General features: G+C 33.6%; 2 protein-coding genes across 5 annotated transcripts in view; both read left to right on the forward strand.

The window, feature by feature from the left end:
• SPAG16 (sperm associated antigen 16) overlaps window positions 1–3,658 on the forward strand; it is a 997,079-nt gene extending 993,421 nt beyond the window's left edge. For all 4 annotated transcript variants that reach the window (XM_019838629.3, XM_045034448.1, XM_019838628.3 and 1 more), the window contains one exon: window positions 3,294–3,658. In XM_019838629.3, the coding sequence (XP_019694188.1) occupies window positions 3,294–3,469 (176 nt within the window). In that variant the 3' untranslated portion in view covers window positions 3,470–3,658. The remainder of the gene's footprint in view (window positions 1–3,293) is intronic.
• Window positions 3,659–3,813: 155 nt separating this feature from the next.
• VWC2L (von Willebrand factor C domain containing 2 like) overlaps window positions 3,814–18,990 on the forward strand; it is a 162,246-nt gene continuing 147,069 nt past the window's right edge. Inside the window, exons 1-2 of the mRNA XM_006935531.4 lie at window positions 3,814–4,930; window positions 7,236–7,705. Coding sequence (XP_006935593.1) covers window positions 7,316–7,705 — 390 coding nt within the window. The 5' untranslated portion in view covers window positions 3,814–4,930; window positions 7,236–7,315. The remainder of the gene's footprint in view (window positions 4,931–7,235; window positions 7,706–18,990) is intronic.

Here is an 18,990-nt window from a genome sequence, read left to right on the forward strand (position 1 = left end):
ATGCTGATTTAATCAATAAGAAAGTATTCTGAAGTCTTGGTAAATAAAAATATAGATTAAGTTTTTCAGAGATGTGTGAATGAAGAGATAGTAATAAGCACTCACTGTTGATATATACTAAGTTATTTATATGAAAGAATAGCAGTTACAAAATTATGTCAATCTTCTCCACCTGCTTATTTTGTTTCTATTCTGTGAAAAGTTTGGTCATCCTAAAAACTTAAATGTTAACAAAAGAAACAAAGCAAGTCATTTTTTATATAATAGATGTTCAAATCTTTATATTTTATTTTAAAATACATTTATGAATCAACTTGGCTATTTCTATTTTTAAATCAGTGTTGGTTAACTACTCTATGTTTTTAAATTAGATACTTTAAATCTATGTGATATTTATGGGATATGTGCATTCACAACTTGGTATAATTATTCTTATTAAAATACTATGGTAAATGACATTTAAATTAATCTATTCAGGAATTACAAGTTACATGACAATTGTTTTGGTTAAGTTTTGTTATAACATTTTAATCAAATATTTAAAGTATAAATATATAATTTATCATTTTTTGTTATTTCACATTTTTAAGGAGGCATATTAACTTTAATATAAGCATTAGTACAAATTTTCATAAATTGTCATCATACTGCTAAAAATTTTATTTCTACCATATTTTTATTCCATTGATTAAGTTTTGCTGTGGATAAATCTTCCTAAATTTGTCATTAAGACTGTGACATTGAAAAAAAAAAGACAAATGATTTATATCATGACTTATTTTTCATTGCCAATCACCAAGATATTTAGAAAGATACTTATGCACATGTCTGTAAATACTCCATTTTCTAGAGATTCTATCAATAATCATACTGTGATTTTGTTTTTTGTTTTGTTTTGTTTTGTTTTTGAGAGTGCCATCTCTCTCTCACACCAACTAGATACTAGTGTAGTAACTGACACATTCTGATAAGTAATTTGGAAAATCTTCTAGCCTAGAAAGAGTTCAGCATTTCAATTCCCAGTAAAGCTAATTTTAGGTCAGAAATTGTATGCCATGTAATAACTCATATACTTTTTAAAAATTTTTTTAAGTTTATTTATTTTCAGAGAGACAGAGACAGTGTGAGTGGGAGAGGGGAAGAGAGAGAGGGAGAAAGAGAGAGAGTCCCAAACAGGCTCCACACAGCCAGCCCAGGGTCCCATGTGGGGCTTGAACTCACAAACTGTGAGATCATGACCTAAGTGGAAATTGAGTCTGATGCTTGACTGACTGAGCCAACCAGGTGACCCTAATGTATATACTTTGAAGTTGAACATGATTATAAATTTACACACATTTTAGGAATGAGTTATTTTATATATATAATCACAATCTTTCAATCGTCTGAAAATGAGTTCAAGTAAACCTGAAAATCTCACCATTAACTTGCTGACTAAAATCTGTTCTATCAGAGATGAAATTTTGAAAAACCTGAGGCATGGTGCTGCTGAATTATATAACCCTATCGTTAGGTTCTTGTATTATTTTCTCTGTTCTATTGAACTTTTAGAAGTTACCAAGAACATTCATAACTGTTTCTAATTATGATTGTTAAAGATTTGACTTCAACAAAAGATAATTGTTTAAAGCTAAATCTTTTCCTTTCTCTTTATGGACTTTGATTCTGTTTGGTTTCAAAAATAGAAAATAATATTTGTCCCCTTCCTAGCTGTTATATGAAGACTACAAGAAAAATAGTAAAGTCACAGATAGCAATTGTCTATAGAATGAGGCTAGAAGTGGAATCCATATGTAATGCCTCTGTCAGCAAAGACTTGTAGAAGAGGGTTTATAATAAATATTCGCATCTGCTTCTTTGGACACTCTAATCCATCCTAAGGATCTTTGCTGTGTCAGGCTTTGTTCTAGATGAAGTAGCCCAGTAGTTATAAAGGTTTGCAAATAGGCCATATTTATCATGGTTAGCTTTACTTTTATAACTTTTCTGTTTTTGAAATAATCATGACAATTTGGAATATAATTTGTGATTAAATATTTTACTGTGACTTTTACAACAATATCATTAAAAAATTTTACTGTGAAACAAAAATTTTATTTTCACAATATATCACCTACTTACAATCTGTCAAGAAGGCATCATTGATAATAATACTATGCTGGATGTGGAAAACACAATGACTAAAATCCCAGGCTATGGATTCAAAGTGATTAAATGATAGCTCTCTCCATACGTACCGTGTACTCTTGAGCAAGTCACTTTGCCTTCCCAAACCTCTCTTTGTTCATCATATAATGAAGTTAATATTTTCTTCATCATTAGATTCTTGTAAGGATTATATGAAGTTATTCATATACTAGGTACTAAATCTAGTATCTAACATGTTGAGAGTTTAATTAATTTTAAATGTTCTTACTGGAATAATAATATGCCTTCTAAGTATGATTAGATAATCCCACAGATAGTACTAATATTATACTTATCTACCCCACATACTGACTTTATATAAACTTATTCTATTATTTTTACTTACCTCTAAACTTCCTGATAGTTTGCTACTACTTTAATGAAAGTATTAGCATTGGATTGCTGATATGTTTTTCACTTGAAGGAAATTATTCACTAAAAATTATACAGTATAAAAATTATGAGAATACTCTGTGCTATATTTAGCTCTTATGCAATATAAATTTAGTTTAACATAATTTTGAATGTTAAATTAGAGTAAAAAAACCTAAGTCATCCTTTAAATGAGAGTATCTATTTTCACTCCAACTCCAAAAGAAAGTTCATAAGTGTCAAAGTTTTTAAAGCATAAATGTATATTATAATTAAGTAAAGATTTAGCATAATTATAACAAGTTAAAGTATAATGCAAAGTTGAAAATGTAAATTATCCATTATACAGGGACATAGATTTTGAACCTATGCTTTTGGACATTTTTCACAAATAATTGACTTGAAAAATAAACCTGCATTGCTCAGTTGATTTCATCCTCATCTTCTCAAAATTCTTTACTAATTCCCAATATAAAGAGAGTAGCAGGGCATTTGATGACCTCTGCATATAAAGGAGGTAGAGCATTATGTTTTACTTCCTTATTTTAAACTTTTTATAATCTAACCATTGGCATGTCTTCATTTTGACTGGAATTATTTCCTACACAGATGAGAGCTCATATTTAATGACTGACATCTAACATGAGTGTTGAATTACAACTGAAACTGTTTCCATTGCTTATAAACTATGACTGCTTGAAATTAAACTTTGATATTCTCTCTTTCTCTCTCAGGTCGAGTTTTAGCTCAGGCGAGTGGCAATGGGGTTATCCATTTGCTGGATCTTAAATCAGGGCAGATTCACAAATTGATGGGCCACGAGAGTGAGGCTCACACAGTCGTGTTTTCTCATGACGGAGAGTATTTGTTTTCCGGAGGTTCTGACGGCACCGTTCGAACGTGGTCTTGATGGTCAGCATATCCCACTACAGAGGGCATTCCCTTTAAGGCTTGAAAATACCTTGCGTAGTACCAGATCAGGAAATATCTGGTTAAATATGCAAGCAGGTAACATTTACAATTTGCCTGCAAACATGCTTTGGACATGTATTTTAGTGCTCGTACTGTTACCAATAAAAAAATAACTTTTGCTCATTTATTTGTGTCTGGGTCTCTTTTTCTTTCCCATTTTGATAAGAATTTAGAGACAGAGCATCTTTGCTAGGGGTTTGAAAGAAACAGCTTTACAATGACGCCTAATGACAGACTAGATGAATTACAGGAGATTGATTTTGAATGTTAGAGAACAAACTGCAGAACAGGGCTACTTTTTTTTTTTTTTAAATCAAATCCAAGCTGCAGGAAGACCTGAAGTTTAATCATGTAGCATACGCAAAGTCCTTCTGCAACCAAAGGGTCAAATAGAATCGGGGAGCATATGTTTTCACAGATTCTTTGACAATGATTATGCCTTATCTATTAATAATAATCAAGACTGCAGATGGCTTAAATCTAAATTCAACGCTTTTCCGGAACTTTCATCTCTGCAGCCCATCTAAGAATGCATTAGGTATAATTACAATGTTTGTGTTTTTATTGTAATTTCAATACCAATAAGTATCTCGTATGTAAAAGGGCTTTCCCTCTCCTAATGCATGCATCAGCTGTATAAAGTGGGACTGCTTTAGAGAACACTCTAGCCTGGTCTAAAGCAGCAGCTCCGGATTTCGACCGTGCTGGGCTCTGAAGCCAGTTGTTGGCGCTGTCCGTGGTGCTGAGGAATTCCCGGCTGCCGGCGAATGAGCTCCAAATCAGCAGTCTGCAAACTGCTCTCAGTGATGCAGAAACCCAGCTAAAGTTGCTCCTTTCTTTCACGTCCACAGTTAGTATTTTCTGGTGTGTAAGAGGGGATTCAAGAAACATATTGTGGATGATGCTGATGGTACTGCCAGCGGAGTGGGCTTTAAGCTACAGCATGCTATTGCTGTTTGTGATCCTCAGAGCCTAGCCAAATCACCTCTACTGCCGTACCAAACACTGTGTAAGTGAACTCATGTGTGGAGGAGGTGTAATCAGCCGGTAAATTTCATAGAAGGATCTGAGAAAATGCTAAATATAAGTTCAACATGATTCTGCTACTGGGGTCTGGATTTCTACGGGACCAGCATTGCTTCTTGCTTTGAATTCTGAAGACAGGTCCAAAGCATCTTTCTTATGTGTGTCTGCTGTGTTTCTCTCTGGAAGGGCGGGAGACTGCTTCTTGACTGTGTTTTGAAATGGGAGGTAGAGAGAATGGATTACCTTTAATTCATGCCTGAAAATGTATTCTTTGGATAACTAAAGAGGAACTGCTTTCCTAAAACATACCTGATCTTTTAGTTCATGTTGGTCTATGACTCCCACCACCACCATTAACCTCCAGAGTGATTAGGTAAGTGTATCTTATGAAATGAGTTATGTTTGTTTTCTCAAAGAAATAGATGCAGTCATTTAAAATCATATGTAGCAATATGGGGAGGGGGGAAAGTTTAGCTGGAAAGTGATCCTCAGTTTAGCAGTGTTTGCTTACTTATTAAAAATCTTCAGATAAACATTTTATTTGATTTCTCTAATATTTGTTCCCTTAAATAGTGTTTTTAACTGCACTAAAGCAGCTCTATTATGAAAAGGGAATGTTTAATACCCTAGGAACTTTGTTATATTAAAAAGAAAACCTTGTTTTCTACATGCAGATTTAAAAATGTATTTCATATAATAAAAGCACATTTAAGGTTTATATAAAGTAGCCATTATACCCCTATTTTTACCTTTAAGTTTACATTTACCATAACACAATACATTAATGCCTACCTGTAGCTTGCAAAGAGATCAATTTCTTTCTATGTCCTTTTGAAGCAGAATGATATGTGTATTTTATATGGCTTATCTTGCATGTATTGACAGACACTACTGGAATACTACAAGGAAGCACAATAGCTTCCTTTTCTTCCAAGATAACTTTATAAATATGTGAGAGATGTATAAATGCATGCTTTAATCAGTAAAATACATTTATGCTTTTTTCAGAAGCTTCTGTTATGTTTGTGGTCTCTGTAGTAATTTAAAGGAAAAAATGCTTTGTCAAAGGGAGCTTCCAGCTTCTCAAGTAGAATTATAGGTTTGCATTTTTTTTGTTCTGTCATGACTCATTATTTTTGACATATTTTAAAATAAATCTATCTCCTTTATCATTACCTACCCAAAAGGAATCCTAATATCAGAAAGCAGCTTTCTCTTAAAGGAGGGCATAAATATACTACCTTCCATTTTACTATTTCTATAATTTGCATATATTACTTAAAATGCAAATATAATAGTTGATGAAGTGTCCCAATGCTATCTTTATGTTGTTTTTAAATTATCGTCTGTATAGGTCATACTGAAAAGAGATGATTGATCATTACTCCTTACAATCTGAAAGTATACGAACAAACAACATTTATAAATGATCTGAAAATGTCCTATATATAATATTAGCAATATTGGCATAAAGCCAATAGAATTTAAATAGACAAGTGAACTATCTAACAACACTTTTTTTTTTTATTTATTACTCTTTAAAGTCACAGTTTCCCCAGAGCCTTTGTATGAGTTAGTCACTCTAAACATTTAAATAGGAGCCCATTACCAACACTGCACACCAAGCACTAAGTGAAGTTTACATGAGTCAATGTCACCAAATTAATTAGTTATACTTTCTGTGAATGGCAACAACTCATTATTATTTAAGGAATTTCAATAAACAGTTTTATATTGGCATTTTTGTGCAAATTGCCTAAATCAAATATGTTTGAGATATCAAAAGAGGGGTATATTTTCAAGACTATGTGAATGGTATATATTTTATATTGAAGTAATTAATTCAAGTAGTATTCCATGAATAATAGACTCAAATTCCTGTTAAAAAAAATCACAAGTACATCATTCCTGCCCACTAGGAGCTTACTTCCTGAGTAAAATAAAATTGTGGACAATACAAATACATTTATTTTTAGCAAATCCTTTTCAATATATGGAGTTGTAGTGTACTATTTACTATTTACATTTTTCTTTCCCTTATTCACTATGGAATAGTTGCACTATTTTTTCTTCTAAGCTATGTTTTAAAATCCAGATTTATGTTCTCTGAAATGAATATCCCATTTGAGATCATTGTTGTTCTCCAATTATGGGTGTCAAGTAGGAAGGCCTTTATACTAGCTCATCTCAATTGTAATTTGTATTCAACTATTGGTCTCTTCCCTTTCTTTTAGAAGTAGAAGTTTTCTCACTAATCTCTTAGTTTTTATACAGATAATTGTAGCATATATTCTATCACTGACTAATCCATTTCAAAGAATAATAGAGAATGTGAATTAAGACATTCTTGAGCCATTTTTAACTACTTGTAATCACCTTTTGAGGCTCAGTAAACCACTTCTTACAATTTAAACATAGCCAGATCTTTGAAATTAAGAAGGCAAATTCAAGCCTAAGGTTCCTACGTGAAATGATGGACAAATTTTAATGCTTATATTGCCAAGAATAAACTCACCAAACTTTATAATGAAGTGTAGATAGTTGCATGAACTCAGTCTACTTGAGGTCTTAGTATCTTTCAGATAGATTCCAAATAAAAAGGTTAAGAACATGGACTTACATAAATCCATATTCTCTCTATATTTGTCAAATTATTCTTTTCAAATATTTATTTTCAGCCTACCCCTCTTGTATTCCCATGGAAGGAGCTGAGTATATTTAATATTAGGAGCACATCCAGAAGCCTTTGAGGAGGGGGATGGCTCTTCATATTCATGAAGCTTGCATACTTCTGTTGGTCATCCTTGGATTAGTCACTTCTGCTGCCATCAGTCATGAAGACTATCCTGCTGATGAAGGTGACCAGACCTCCAGTAATGACAATCTGATCTTTGATGACTATCGAGGGAAAGGGTGTGTGGATGACAGCGGCTTTGTATACAAGTTGGGAGAACGATTTTTCCCAGGGCATTCCAACTGTCCATGTGTCTGTGCTCTGGATGGACCTGTTTGTGATCAGCCAGAATGCCCTAAAATTCACCCAAAGTGTACTAAAGTGGAACACAATGGATGCTGTCCTGAGTGCAAAGAAGTGAAAAACTTTTGTGAATATCATGGGAAAAATTACAAAATCTTGGAGGAATTTAAGGTATGAGTTACCCTCCATATTTATTGAGTACTAACTTTTCATGCCACATACTTAGTAGATTACTACATTAAAGTTGGAAGAAATTATTTTTAAATCTCCCTTTAATTTACAATATGATTCCAGTTAGCCTAAGTACCACTGTGGTCAGCAAAAAACCAAGTGGTTTGTTGATCAATATATAAGTTTTCACAATAATAACCTCTTCCTACAGAAGTATGGAGTATGCTTAATAGCATTTTTTGCCCTTAATCACTTCTTCTCTATTATTACAAAGTATGTTTTCTGAGGGAAATCATTTTGTTTGTATACTATGTGTTTAGCGTTTAAATTTTGTAAAGTTGTGTGTGTGTGTGTGTGTGTGTGTGTGTGTGCGCGCGCGCAGTGTGTTGCTTGCGCACATGTGTGTGGTCTATTTGCCTGTTCTTGGAGCCATTTAACTATAGAATTATATTTAGTGTGTGGAAATGCAAGTGCAAGTGAGATGCACTTCTGAGCTATGGTCTTTATATTACGAATATGCATTAGGACTACTTGTTGTAGAGTACCATCTGCATTGTGTTCTCTGCTCATTAGAGTTTTTGCTTGCAGGACCCCAAAGAGAACTGAATTTTAGTCCCTGTCAAAGGCAGTAAAAAAAAGACCATTTTTCAAGCCTCCATAGTATTTCACAGTCTTTATTTTATGCTTGTGTCATATTTTTAAGTAATTTGGAATTCATTTTTATCTCACTTTGAGTCTCTTTTCTCAAATGGCTAGTTTTAATTAGGATGTCCTATAAGCCAGATCTGAACCCTGAAGGTATAAATTAATATATCAAAATGTTCTCCTTAAATGTAATGGCAGTTTGTGCCTTGGAGTGTCTGTCATTCTGATGGCTTGATATGAAAGACTTTCATTTCATCTAACCAAGTTCTGTGAAAGGTGCTCAGAACCTTATAAGCAAAAGAAGATATAGCTACTTTTTAGTGTGACTGAGAGAAGAATGTTCAGTTTTTAGCACTAACCCAACTTCCTTTTCTACAACAGTCAAATTCTGGAAGAAGTCAATATGTGGATAAAAGGTTTAAACTGATCATGATCAGAGTATTCTGTGTATTGACATTTCATAGCATCCGGTCCATTCCAGGTTATGGGTTCAAGCTAGTTGTAATTTACCCAAGAATACCCAATACTTTAACTAGATTCCTTATAGCATGAGAAGAAATTTAATAATGATTACATTCAACTTTCCTATACATAAATGTTATCCTAGACTTTTCTCTTTCACAGACAATACTTTGTTGTACAATATTGAGAAGTAAAAGACTGAGAGTCTAGTAAAATCATTATTTATAACAAACAATAGTTAACAGTATAGTACATTTATTAACAGCTTTATGGTCTCTAAAATATACTTCTTGACATTAACTATTACGCTTTTAGAATAATTAAACTAAATGCAAGTAGTCAACACGATTTGATTCTACACATGGTTCTAGAATTGTATCACTCTTTTTTCACATGCATACTTATTGAGAGTAGAGTGCAAGGAGGCATTGTAGAATAGCCTAACCCAAGCAAAAAAAAAGTACATTGAATAAAGTTTCTGAGATTTATATAATTTTGTCATCAACATTTAATAAATAAGTAAAGATAGATATTGACTGATTATTTGAATTTAGTCAACTCACCACTAAAGAGGCTACAGTTTTCCCTCTATTTATTAGACTTTTAAATTTACTATAAATGTAATACCTATTTTTCCATGTCAAACAATAAGAGATATATAAAGAAAAGTTGACAATTACTTCACTCTAATTATATGTCCTTGCTATAGTCAATACACAGCCCTGATGTGCACAACTTTTCTACCTGACTCTATGCCCTAAGATTTTTAAATGTGATGAAAAAAAAAAAAGAATGAAAGAAAACAGTTGCCACTTTTCCACAAGGATTTAGAATTATAAGAGCTTTAGTGGTTATCTAGGGAAAGTTCATAAGAATGAAAAACTAAGTCCAAGAAAGTTTACTTGTCCAAAACTGTCAGGTTATTTAACTTACTTCTCAATACTGCCATTCTAACAACCTCTCAGAGAACTTTGGCTCAGAAGTCAGATAGATCTGGATTCAAATCCCAAATTTATCATCATGTAAGTTTTTGAGCTGCATTGGCCATAAAATGGCCATGATAATAACGTCTTTTCTTGGGAAGATATATTAGAATGAGTGAAATAGATAATTTATGCAAAATTAGCAGCCTTGTGATGATTGGTACACAACAGATATTGACTAAATACTTGTTCTCTTCCTTCTAAACTCTAATGTCCAGGGATTTACTCTAAGTTCACAGTTCTTCTATGTCTTCACCCACATTTTACAATGAAAGTTCAACCTTAAAAGTCACTGCATTGAAAGAAATCCAATACTTTTTTATAAATGTTCTACTTATCTATGTGACCTATATATATCTAAGTAAATATCAGCGATCATATCATCTTGATTCTCTTCCAATTTAGCTTGCAAGAGACAAGTAACTAATTTCAAAAGATATATGGAACTTTCACATAATTATCTTGGCATGTTATTAAGAAGGCTTAATAGGAGATATTTTTACATATAATATATTCATCCAACAAACATTTATTAGGCTATTAGATATACAAGATACTGTAGACATACTTACATTGGAAAGTAAGATACCTATAAGGCAAAGTCTCCACTCACAAGGAAGGTATGAACAATAGAAAGAGAATGGAGGGGAAAATCAGTTTAAAATAAAGTATGTGTTCCTGAAGCTCAACACCAAGGCACTATGCTGTCAGAAGCATATAAATATGATATGATGTTTGGTCAAAGAAATTTCTTTTTCTTCAGCATGGTCAAAGTTGAGCCTATTCTTAAGTAACTTAAAATTGATCAAGATAGATTAAAATTCCAAAGAAGAAACTGCTTGAGCAAGATCAGAGATTAGTGTGAAATCTGCAAAGAGAGGTGGGAGATGGGAATAACAGGAAGCTGGAAATTACTAGAATGCTATTACAATAAGAGAGAGGAAAATTTGTACTTGTTTTTTGGACAGAGGAAAGAGGAACTTGAATACCAGACAAAAATATTTAGATTCAGTCTAAAGAATAACAAGGGGTAAATGCAGGTTGTTGTACATAGAGATGACCCAGTTAAAAGTGTTTTTTAAGTAAGATTACCTTGTAGCCAAGTATAGAACTGAATAGAGGTGAAGAAAAATTAATGGCTAGAGAGGTGGGGCTGTTGCAGAAAACAGAGAATGAGATGAGCAACATGCATGTGGATAAAAACATTCAGGAAAGTCTTTAAGATAAAAATCTGAATTCCTAATATAGTCTCAATTCTACTCATTGATTTCTTCAAGTATCTCAAACTCTCAGTGATTTCTCTTCCTTGGGTGCTTGCAGTGCTGTCTTATACTTTTAACCTTTACACCCCTGTGTAAGTCCTACTAGGCTATTTCACAACCCCATTTAAATCTCGTCTCAACTGGAAAACCCTCTCTGACTGTTCCATGCTGCATCCCTGGCTGGGTCTCACAACGTTCCTCTATGTTCCCACAGCATGCTGCACATACCATTATAAACAGGAACAGAAATCATAGCCAGATACTATCAATACCTCTGTGTGTCTTACAACTTATTTCATTTCATAATAACACTATGATGGTTAAAATTTAATTAGCACTGTTTTACAGATAAGAAAACTGAAGCACCAAAGTGTAAGGTATCTATCTTGTCCAACATCACACAGCTATAAAGTAGAACTAGGATTCACACCCAGGCAGCTTGGCTGCAGAATCTAAGCTCTTCACCACTTCTACTGCCTCAATCACACTGCAATAATAGAATATTAAACCACCTGTCTCTCCCACTAGACAGTGAACTCTTTGAGGCTAGGGGACAGGGTTTTCTTCTGTTCCCAACGCCAGCAACCATGTGGACCATTCGGTGTGTTTTTGGTGAATTGACATAATAGGTCAGATCTTAATTAAACCCACAGAATAAAAAAGTTCGAGTTCCCTTAAAAATGCTTAGTTTTTTTTTTGTTTGCATGTTGATCTCTTCATTCTAATTAAAGAAGCACTCAAAATTCAGATAAAGAGTGCTCTTTGTGTCCCTAAAGATGACACACATTGTTCATGTTCTATTTCCATCCTGCTTTTTCCTCCTCCTCACTACCCCTTCCTAACCAAGGCTCATCTTGGATTCCATCTCCATGCCAGTGTTACAATGACCACCCGGTTTTTTAGTTGCTCTGTCTCACTCTATACAGTTGCAAAACGTATGTCCCTACTTAATCTTTTCTGATTACTATATTCAAATGTAAATTGATCCACATGTGTCACCTGATAAGAATAATGTTATTTATAAAGATTTTTTTTTCAACATTTACTGATGCAAGCTTTGAAAATGGATTTCTCTCTATTTTAGAAAACTCTAAAATTTCCAGCATTCTGGTAATATTGTAGTAAGATAAAGGTCACTGTGTAGTAGGTTCTCTCATCTTTCTTTTATGTATATCCAGGCAAAGTGACACTGGAACCTACTTCTTAAGACATAAGGAGTATAAATAATAAATAACAAAGGCGTTTCATAAAAAAAAAAAAAAAAAAGTTGATTGGAAACACAGACTCTATCAGCTTTGGCTCTGTGCTTAACTATGTCATGCTGAGTTTCCCAAAGGGAGAAATGAATTATTTTGCTCAGTATTTTTATAACTCCCATTCAGGAAGAATTAGCCTTTTTTGGATTTTTTTTTATTTTTTAGTACTTTAAAAACTTACACTGATTTAGTGTATATGTAGCTGCAAGAGATCTTACTTCAGCCTTTGCATAGCCAACCTCATTTTAAAGTGATTTTCTGTAGGCAACACCCAGTGTCCCTAACTCAGGATCTGGATTTGCCCACCACATGCCTTCCTCTGTAGGCACTGGCCTCAGTGCTTCTCCCACTATGAACTGAAGGTAGTTGGTCAAGCAGCTGATTTTTATTTTTAAAGGACTTAGTGTGATTATTTTCTCATGCTGCATATTTTGTATATATGTTGTCGCTTTAAGAAAGCATGTTTTCAGGCTGGGATCAGCGGCCTAGTTTTTGCCCAAGATTTTGTATTTAATTTTTAAATCTTGAAGAAAGCAGCAATGTGGACAGAAAGGTGATCACTTGGGGTATTGTGTCAAATCACCACACCTATAATGTCAATGCCAGGTAAGGTTTAGAATTGACTTGACTTCAATGGGTGTGTTCCTAGGAAGACAGGTTTTCCAGGTTTCTCATTAATCTGTGCCCCCCCCCCCCATCATTAACATCCAGTATGGTGGTACTAAATATGTAAAAGTGTTTGGATAGAAAGGATTTTTGAATTTAGGTCTGGGAGATTTATTTGATGTCAGTTTGTTTTAATATGGGTAAAGAATGGAAGGCAACACATACTAGGAGCTAATGATCAAATATATGAAAAAAAAAAACCAGGAGAAAATGGAAGCTATGAAGAAAGCTCAATTGAGAGACTGAGTCAACACTTTACAGAAACACAATTCTCTGCATCCCACCTACCCCCTGCCATTGTATCAATTTCTATGAAAGGCACAGAAACTAAGATTTCTGCACTAAGTAATGGGGTACAAAATACATCTGTCCAGAGGTGTGAGGGTTGCAGTTATTTTAATAACAGAAATAGGTAGATTTTGAAAATATGAGTGGGATTTTAAAAGATTCTTTCCAAAAGATTAACTATTAAATGGTTAATGGAGTTACCAGGGGCATTTGTACGATTCCACCAAAAAAAGTCCTAGAAAACATCGTAATTTCATACAACAAAGATAATTGAGGATCTTTGTTGAGAAGTTGAGAAGACTAACTCCTAAACCTGCTGACTCTGTAAAATACAGTTTGTTTTGCAGAGCATGTTGGTGGGTTTTAATGTTAAACTTGCCTTTAAGTAAATTCAGGAATGGCTTAGCCTTTCAAGTTGCTACAAAATATCAAAAATTAAGTAATGCTAGTCAGTAATGCCTATTGCTCATCCGAGTGTCAGCCCCAGCATGCAGAACAGACTCAAAGTGGGTATTCTCCATGGGGAATTCCCATCTTTGTAAGCAAATGTGGGAGCTCTACTTAATTTGTTCAAATCTCTGACCAATTTCAAAGATTAGAAGTTAATTTTGTTAAAATTTAAATTTATAAAGTTCCTCTCACCCTTTCTCATTTTTTTTTACACTGTGCTCCCTTGGCATTTTTAGTTCTATAGAACTTCCCTAAATGGGAGTAGATCAGATTTTTAAAATCATTTTATTTTTTCAAAAGCTTGTGATAATTGGGAATGATCCTTTTCTTTGAACACATTTAACATGAGGGAGTACGATTGTAAGATTATATGGCTTCCAAGTTAACCCGTGGATGGGGTAAAATAATCTGTTTCCAGTCAGCAAAAGTCTCTTGCTTTAAATTCTAAGGGAATTAATGGTCAGCTAGCCCTTTGGACAGCTGTACGTAAGAATAGTTTTTCATGCTCACCCACTGATATTTATTGCTTTCCTTCATATTACAAGATGCTGCTGTTAATGGTGATAACTGTGTGATAAGTATGACTACAGAGATTTGTGACTGGGCTTCTGTGCCCTGTGCACAGGGGGTGATCGGTGTTTGATTTGCAGTCACATCCGAGATTTGCGGAGCTTGTCACTGTTAGTGATTACCCCAGACTTGAGGTCAGCCATCAGCTGTTTACAGACATCACTGCCCGTTCCTTACTCTCTAATAGTGTGAGAAAATGAAACTGAAAAGAGAGACCTGGTAGTCTCCCTTTCAGACTTTCACTCCAATTGTACATGATTTTGGAAATTTTCAAAATTTGTCCATTTTTAATGGTGGTTTTACTCACTGTGAAATATGTAATCTGTCAATGGTATGACATCAGCAAGGATAATTTTTTCTGTTATTTTACATCTTATTTCATAGCTCAGGTCTCATATTTTATGCAAATTATGTAGATACTCTAATACATACCATCACAATAGAAATTGTTCCATACATGCATTGATTTGTGGCGTGTGTGTGTGTGTGTGTGTGTGTGTGTTTACGTGTGTGTGTGAAAGAAATTTGAGGGACCAGGAATGTCCTTTCTTTAAGAAAATCTTACTTTAAGATTAGGTAAATCCTTTTTTCTACTCCTCCTTATTCTCCCCGACCATATTTTTGCTTAGTTTTGTTTTCCTACAGCTTGATTTATACATCAGGCAGTGTGTTTTATGAAGGACAGCACAAGAAAAACTTACTGGTTTGTTTTTTTAGTTGTATTTTGCCAAGCTTTCCAGGAAGAGCTTGAAACAAATAACTAAGAGACAGTTTGAAGTGATCAGTAGGTTGGCTTATCCAAAGCATCTTTCTCAAAAATGGCCATTATTAATTGGGGACTGGCTTATTTTAGAGTCTGTACTTTGGACTTTTATCATCACTGCTGATTAGCATCAGTAATTTCACTCCAACACACCTCCATTGTCAATTTCCTTGACTCTAGCCTGCTGTATAGAATATATCACAATAAAGCTTTCTTTGAAAGGATTTAATGACACTATGAAAAGAGTGAATAAAGTACTAAAGTAACAAGAAAAATCATTCATCCCCTAAAAAAGTTTTCAGATATTATTTTATGCCTGTATAAAGCTGTCTAAAGTGGAAAAAAGTCCAATGAACACAACTTTTAATTTTCCCCCCATTATGTATGTGACCATAAACAAAACCCAAATAATTTTAATTGTTATAACTAACTATAGAGTAGATGCAATGTCATCATATACATCTTATGAAAAATTAATTGTATTGGGAAATTGAAAATTATAGTATTACATATCAACTTTTAATTAACAATTCTACCTGCTTATACATTTTTTTGTGTTTTTTTTTAATTAAACATTACTTGTTTGGTACTTTTCAATCCTTTTAATATTGACCTTTGACTACCATTGTTACTTCTTGGTATGAGACTAGCTTTCTAGTATATGAGTTTGTGTACATTCTCCTATTTATAAAGGCAAGCATTATGTTTTGGGTTTTTTTTTTTTTTTGTAGTGAAGATCCTTCCTACTTTTAAGAGTTGATTATAGAATTTTTGATCTAAAAAAGAACTTTGAAATTATTTTGCTTAACTTCCTTACTTTACAGATGATAAAACAAAGGACAACTGAAACTTACTGAAAAGACTGTAATGACATAGCTCATTATTTGCAAAGGCAATATTAATACATTGCTTTCCTGTGGTCTTTTTTCTACATTTTACTATGTTCAGGTTTAACAAGAAAACATCACTCATTTGCATCTTTCTTTCCAATAAATGTGTTGGATGCAAAGATTTATTTCAGCTAATTGTCTATAGAAATGTGATATCAGGACCTATCACCATGACAACACAGAGTTACAAGTAGACAAGAACAATAAAATATTGGCATATCTAAAATCAGTCTTTGACATAGATAGAATACAATTTGTAAAAGAAATCTAAGTTTGCAAAGGCTCTGATAAAAGGGGACCCCCGTTAAAAATAAAAAATTCTATAATTAAACCAAATAATATAGGCCAAATTAAAATAAAATCCCATCAGATTAACAGTGCCTCTTTATTTTCATGGATACTACTTTAGGAAGTAACAAAGGAACTAAACTAGCTGTTCTTGCCATGTATTTCGTGATTTTAGGAACTGAGGACTCATGTTCTCGATTTTCTCACTCTGCAAGCACCTGCCTTTCACTATGAGACACTATGAGACAGGAATGGAATGTGAAAAATGGATGAGGTATGCAAAACTCTCTAGTTCCATGGCATTAGAACAAAGAAATATTCGTAGACTGATGTATGCTCAGTATCATCTCAGGAAGGAATGTTGCAAAAATTCAGATTCCTTGACCTTTCCCTCTCTGATTTGGGTTGAAATTATTTACATTTATGTTTTTCTAAAGCTTCCCAGGTAATTCTAATGATCACCTAGATTTGGGAATCACTGTAATGATGTATGTAGCCTCTTCCAGACTCTTTTCTAGGGAACACAAGCAATGTGTGAGATTCTCAGTAAGGATTTCTGATTTTTTTTCATGGGCAAGTAAATCTGAGAAATGATTTATCCTTTAACAGTTCTTAGAAATGTGAAGTGTATATTAGTGTATTGACACTGCTTGAACATTTTAAAAGGTTTGAGAGCCAGTATGTATTATTCAACAGCAATGAGCTTGACAAGGAGGTGAAAACTGGATTTTAGAGTAGGTTCCACCCCTTAGCAGCCAAGTGACTTAGGTGTATTACTCTGCCTCTGTAATAGTAGAAACTACTTGGCATACAATAAGGGATTCATAAAGGCTACTTGACATTTTTATTACTATTACCAATAAACTATATTTAATATAGGATTTTATAAATTTATGTGACAGAAGAATACTTTTTTTCTCAGAACATCTATTAACATCTTAAAGTTCATAAGAGTTCAAAGAAACACAGTTTAAGAAATACTTTACTAATGATTCACGATACCCTAATTTCTTTGTTTGACTCTTACGGGCAGTTAATGATAAAAGTCTATATGTCTCAGCTCTTCCTTTATTCTCTGGCTTTTTTTTTAAGTTTCCAACATTGACAGTAACATGATTGTTTATAGCAATTAATTTGTGCTGCATAAAACAATTTAATTGACAAAATTACCTCTCCTTCTTCATCATAATAATGCCAGCTACATATAACCAAAAATCTAAGTGATTGACACCGTATAATCCATAAGCCACATCCAACTTACCACCTGCTTTTGTAGACTTTTATCGTAAATCAGCTATGATTATTCAGCTATGATTATGTATTGTCTGTGGTGGCTTTTAAGCTGTAGTGAAGAGTTGAGTAGTTGCCCCAGAGACCATATGACTCACATAGGTCAAAAATATTTACTATCTGGTCTCCTACAGAAATGCCAACCCCTGATCTATGATAAAATTATTCTTCCCTTTTACTTCCCTCAAATTGTGTTGTCATCAAATCTTTCCAATCTTTATTCTTTGAAGGTTAAACATTTTGGATACTGATAGATATAGGTCCAACTTCACTTACAGGTGGTCTCAGGTATCTCTTTTCACATATGTAACTTTAAAAAAGCATTTAGATTTGCCTATTATAATTGTTGTTCTACATACTTGGCAACAATATTAAGTCATATATCTCTGCACACTTGCCTTCAAGCAGTACAGCTTTGTTGTTTGCATTGATGAATAATAATTTAATAACTTTCCACTTACTGAGAATTCTCAGATGATACAGATAAGCAAAGATGATACAAATTTCCATTATTTTGATCTCCCTCGTGTTCTCCTTTGATAGTGTGACAAGTAGGTATTTTTAATTTAATGTAATATAATAAATATACTTCCTGTGATATTAATAAAAGAAAATATGTATATTATCTTCTTAGGTATTCAGTTCATTATTATATCTTTTCAATTCAACTCACATAACCCATTGTTTGATTTCATTAAGTATTCTAAATATCATCTACATGTGAAGAAGTGGTAGGTTTTGTAGAGTTGTACCAAAATGTGTAAGACATAAATCTGACCCTCAAAATTCTCCTAGTCTATCAAAGGGAATAATACAGATACAACTAATAGCAGGTGGCCTGTGACGACTGTACTAGAAATTCATACGAAGAAAGGAGGAATTTAGTCTGGAAGGCTTAAGAGTGGGGATTTCAGCACACTGAAAGTATTTTAGACAAAAATTGGGACACCGGCAAAAGTAAGTACAAAGCACATTCAGAGACAAATGACTCAACCCAAGTGGCCAGAGCATAAACTGTAGAGGAGCAAAACATAAAAGAGTGAGAAAGGAACACAGGTCCAGCTCATGATGTGAATGTCAGGCCATAGAGCTTTGGCCAAAGCCTGGGTTGAGCAGGGAGCCACAAAGGGACTCCAATGAAGAAGCGACACAACCAGATCTGTGTCCAAGGCAAAACAAATAATAGTTGACAATTTTATAAAATATTTTGCACGTGTGATCCCTCAAGAGTTATTTCATTCCAAGATATTTTTATTCTTATTTTATGAGAAAGAAGGATTTCTGACTAATTCTAGTGCTCTTCTCATTATACCTGACCAGCTGCCACAAGTTCACTAAGGATGCTTTTCAAGACATGGTAGAGATGGCTTCATTTTCATGTGAGTGTCTACACGCCCTATATTCTCCAATAGGTGTTCAACTATAATGCTGAAATATTTCATATTTCACTGTGAAGAAAATGTATACATGCT

This window comes from Felis catus, chromosome C1 (assembly GCF_018350175.1).
Source record: "Felis catus isolate Fca126 chromosome C1, F.catus_Fca126_mat1.0, whole genome shotgun sequence".
Classification (NCBI taxonomy): Eukaryota; Metazoa; Chordata; class Mammalia; order Carnivora; family Felidae; genus Felis; species Felis catus.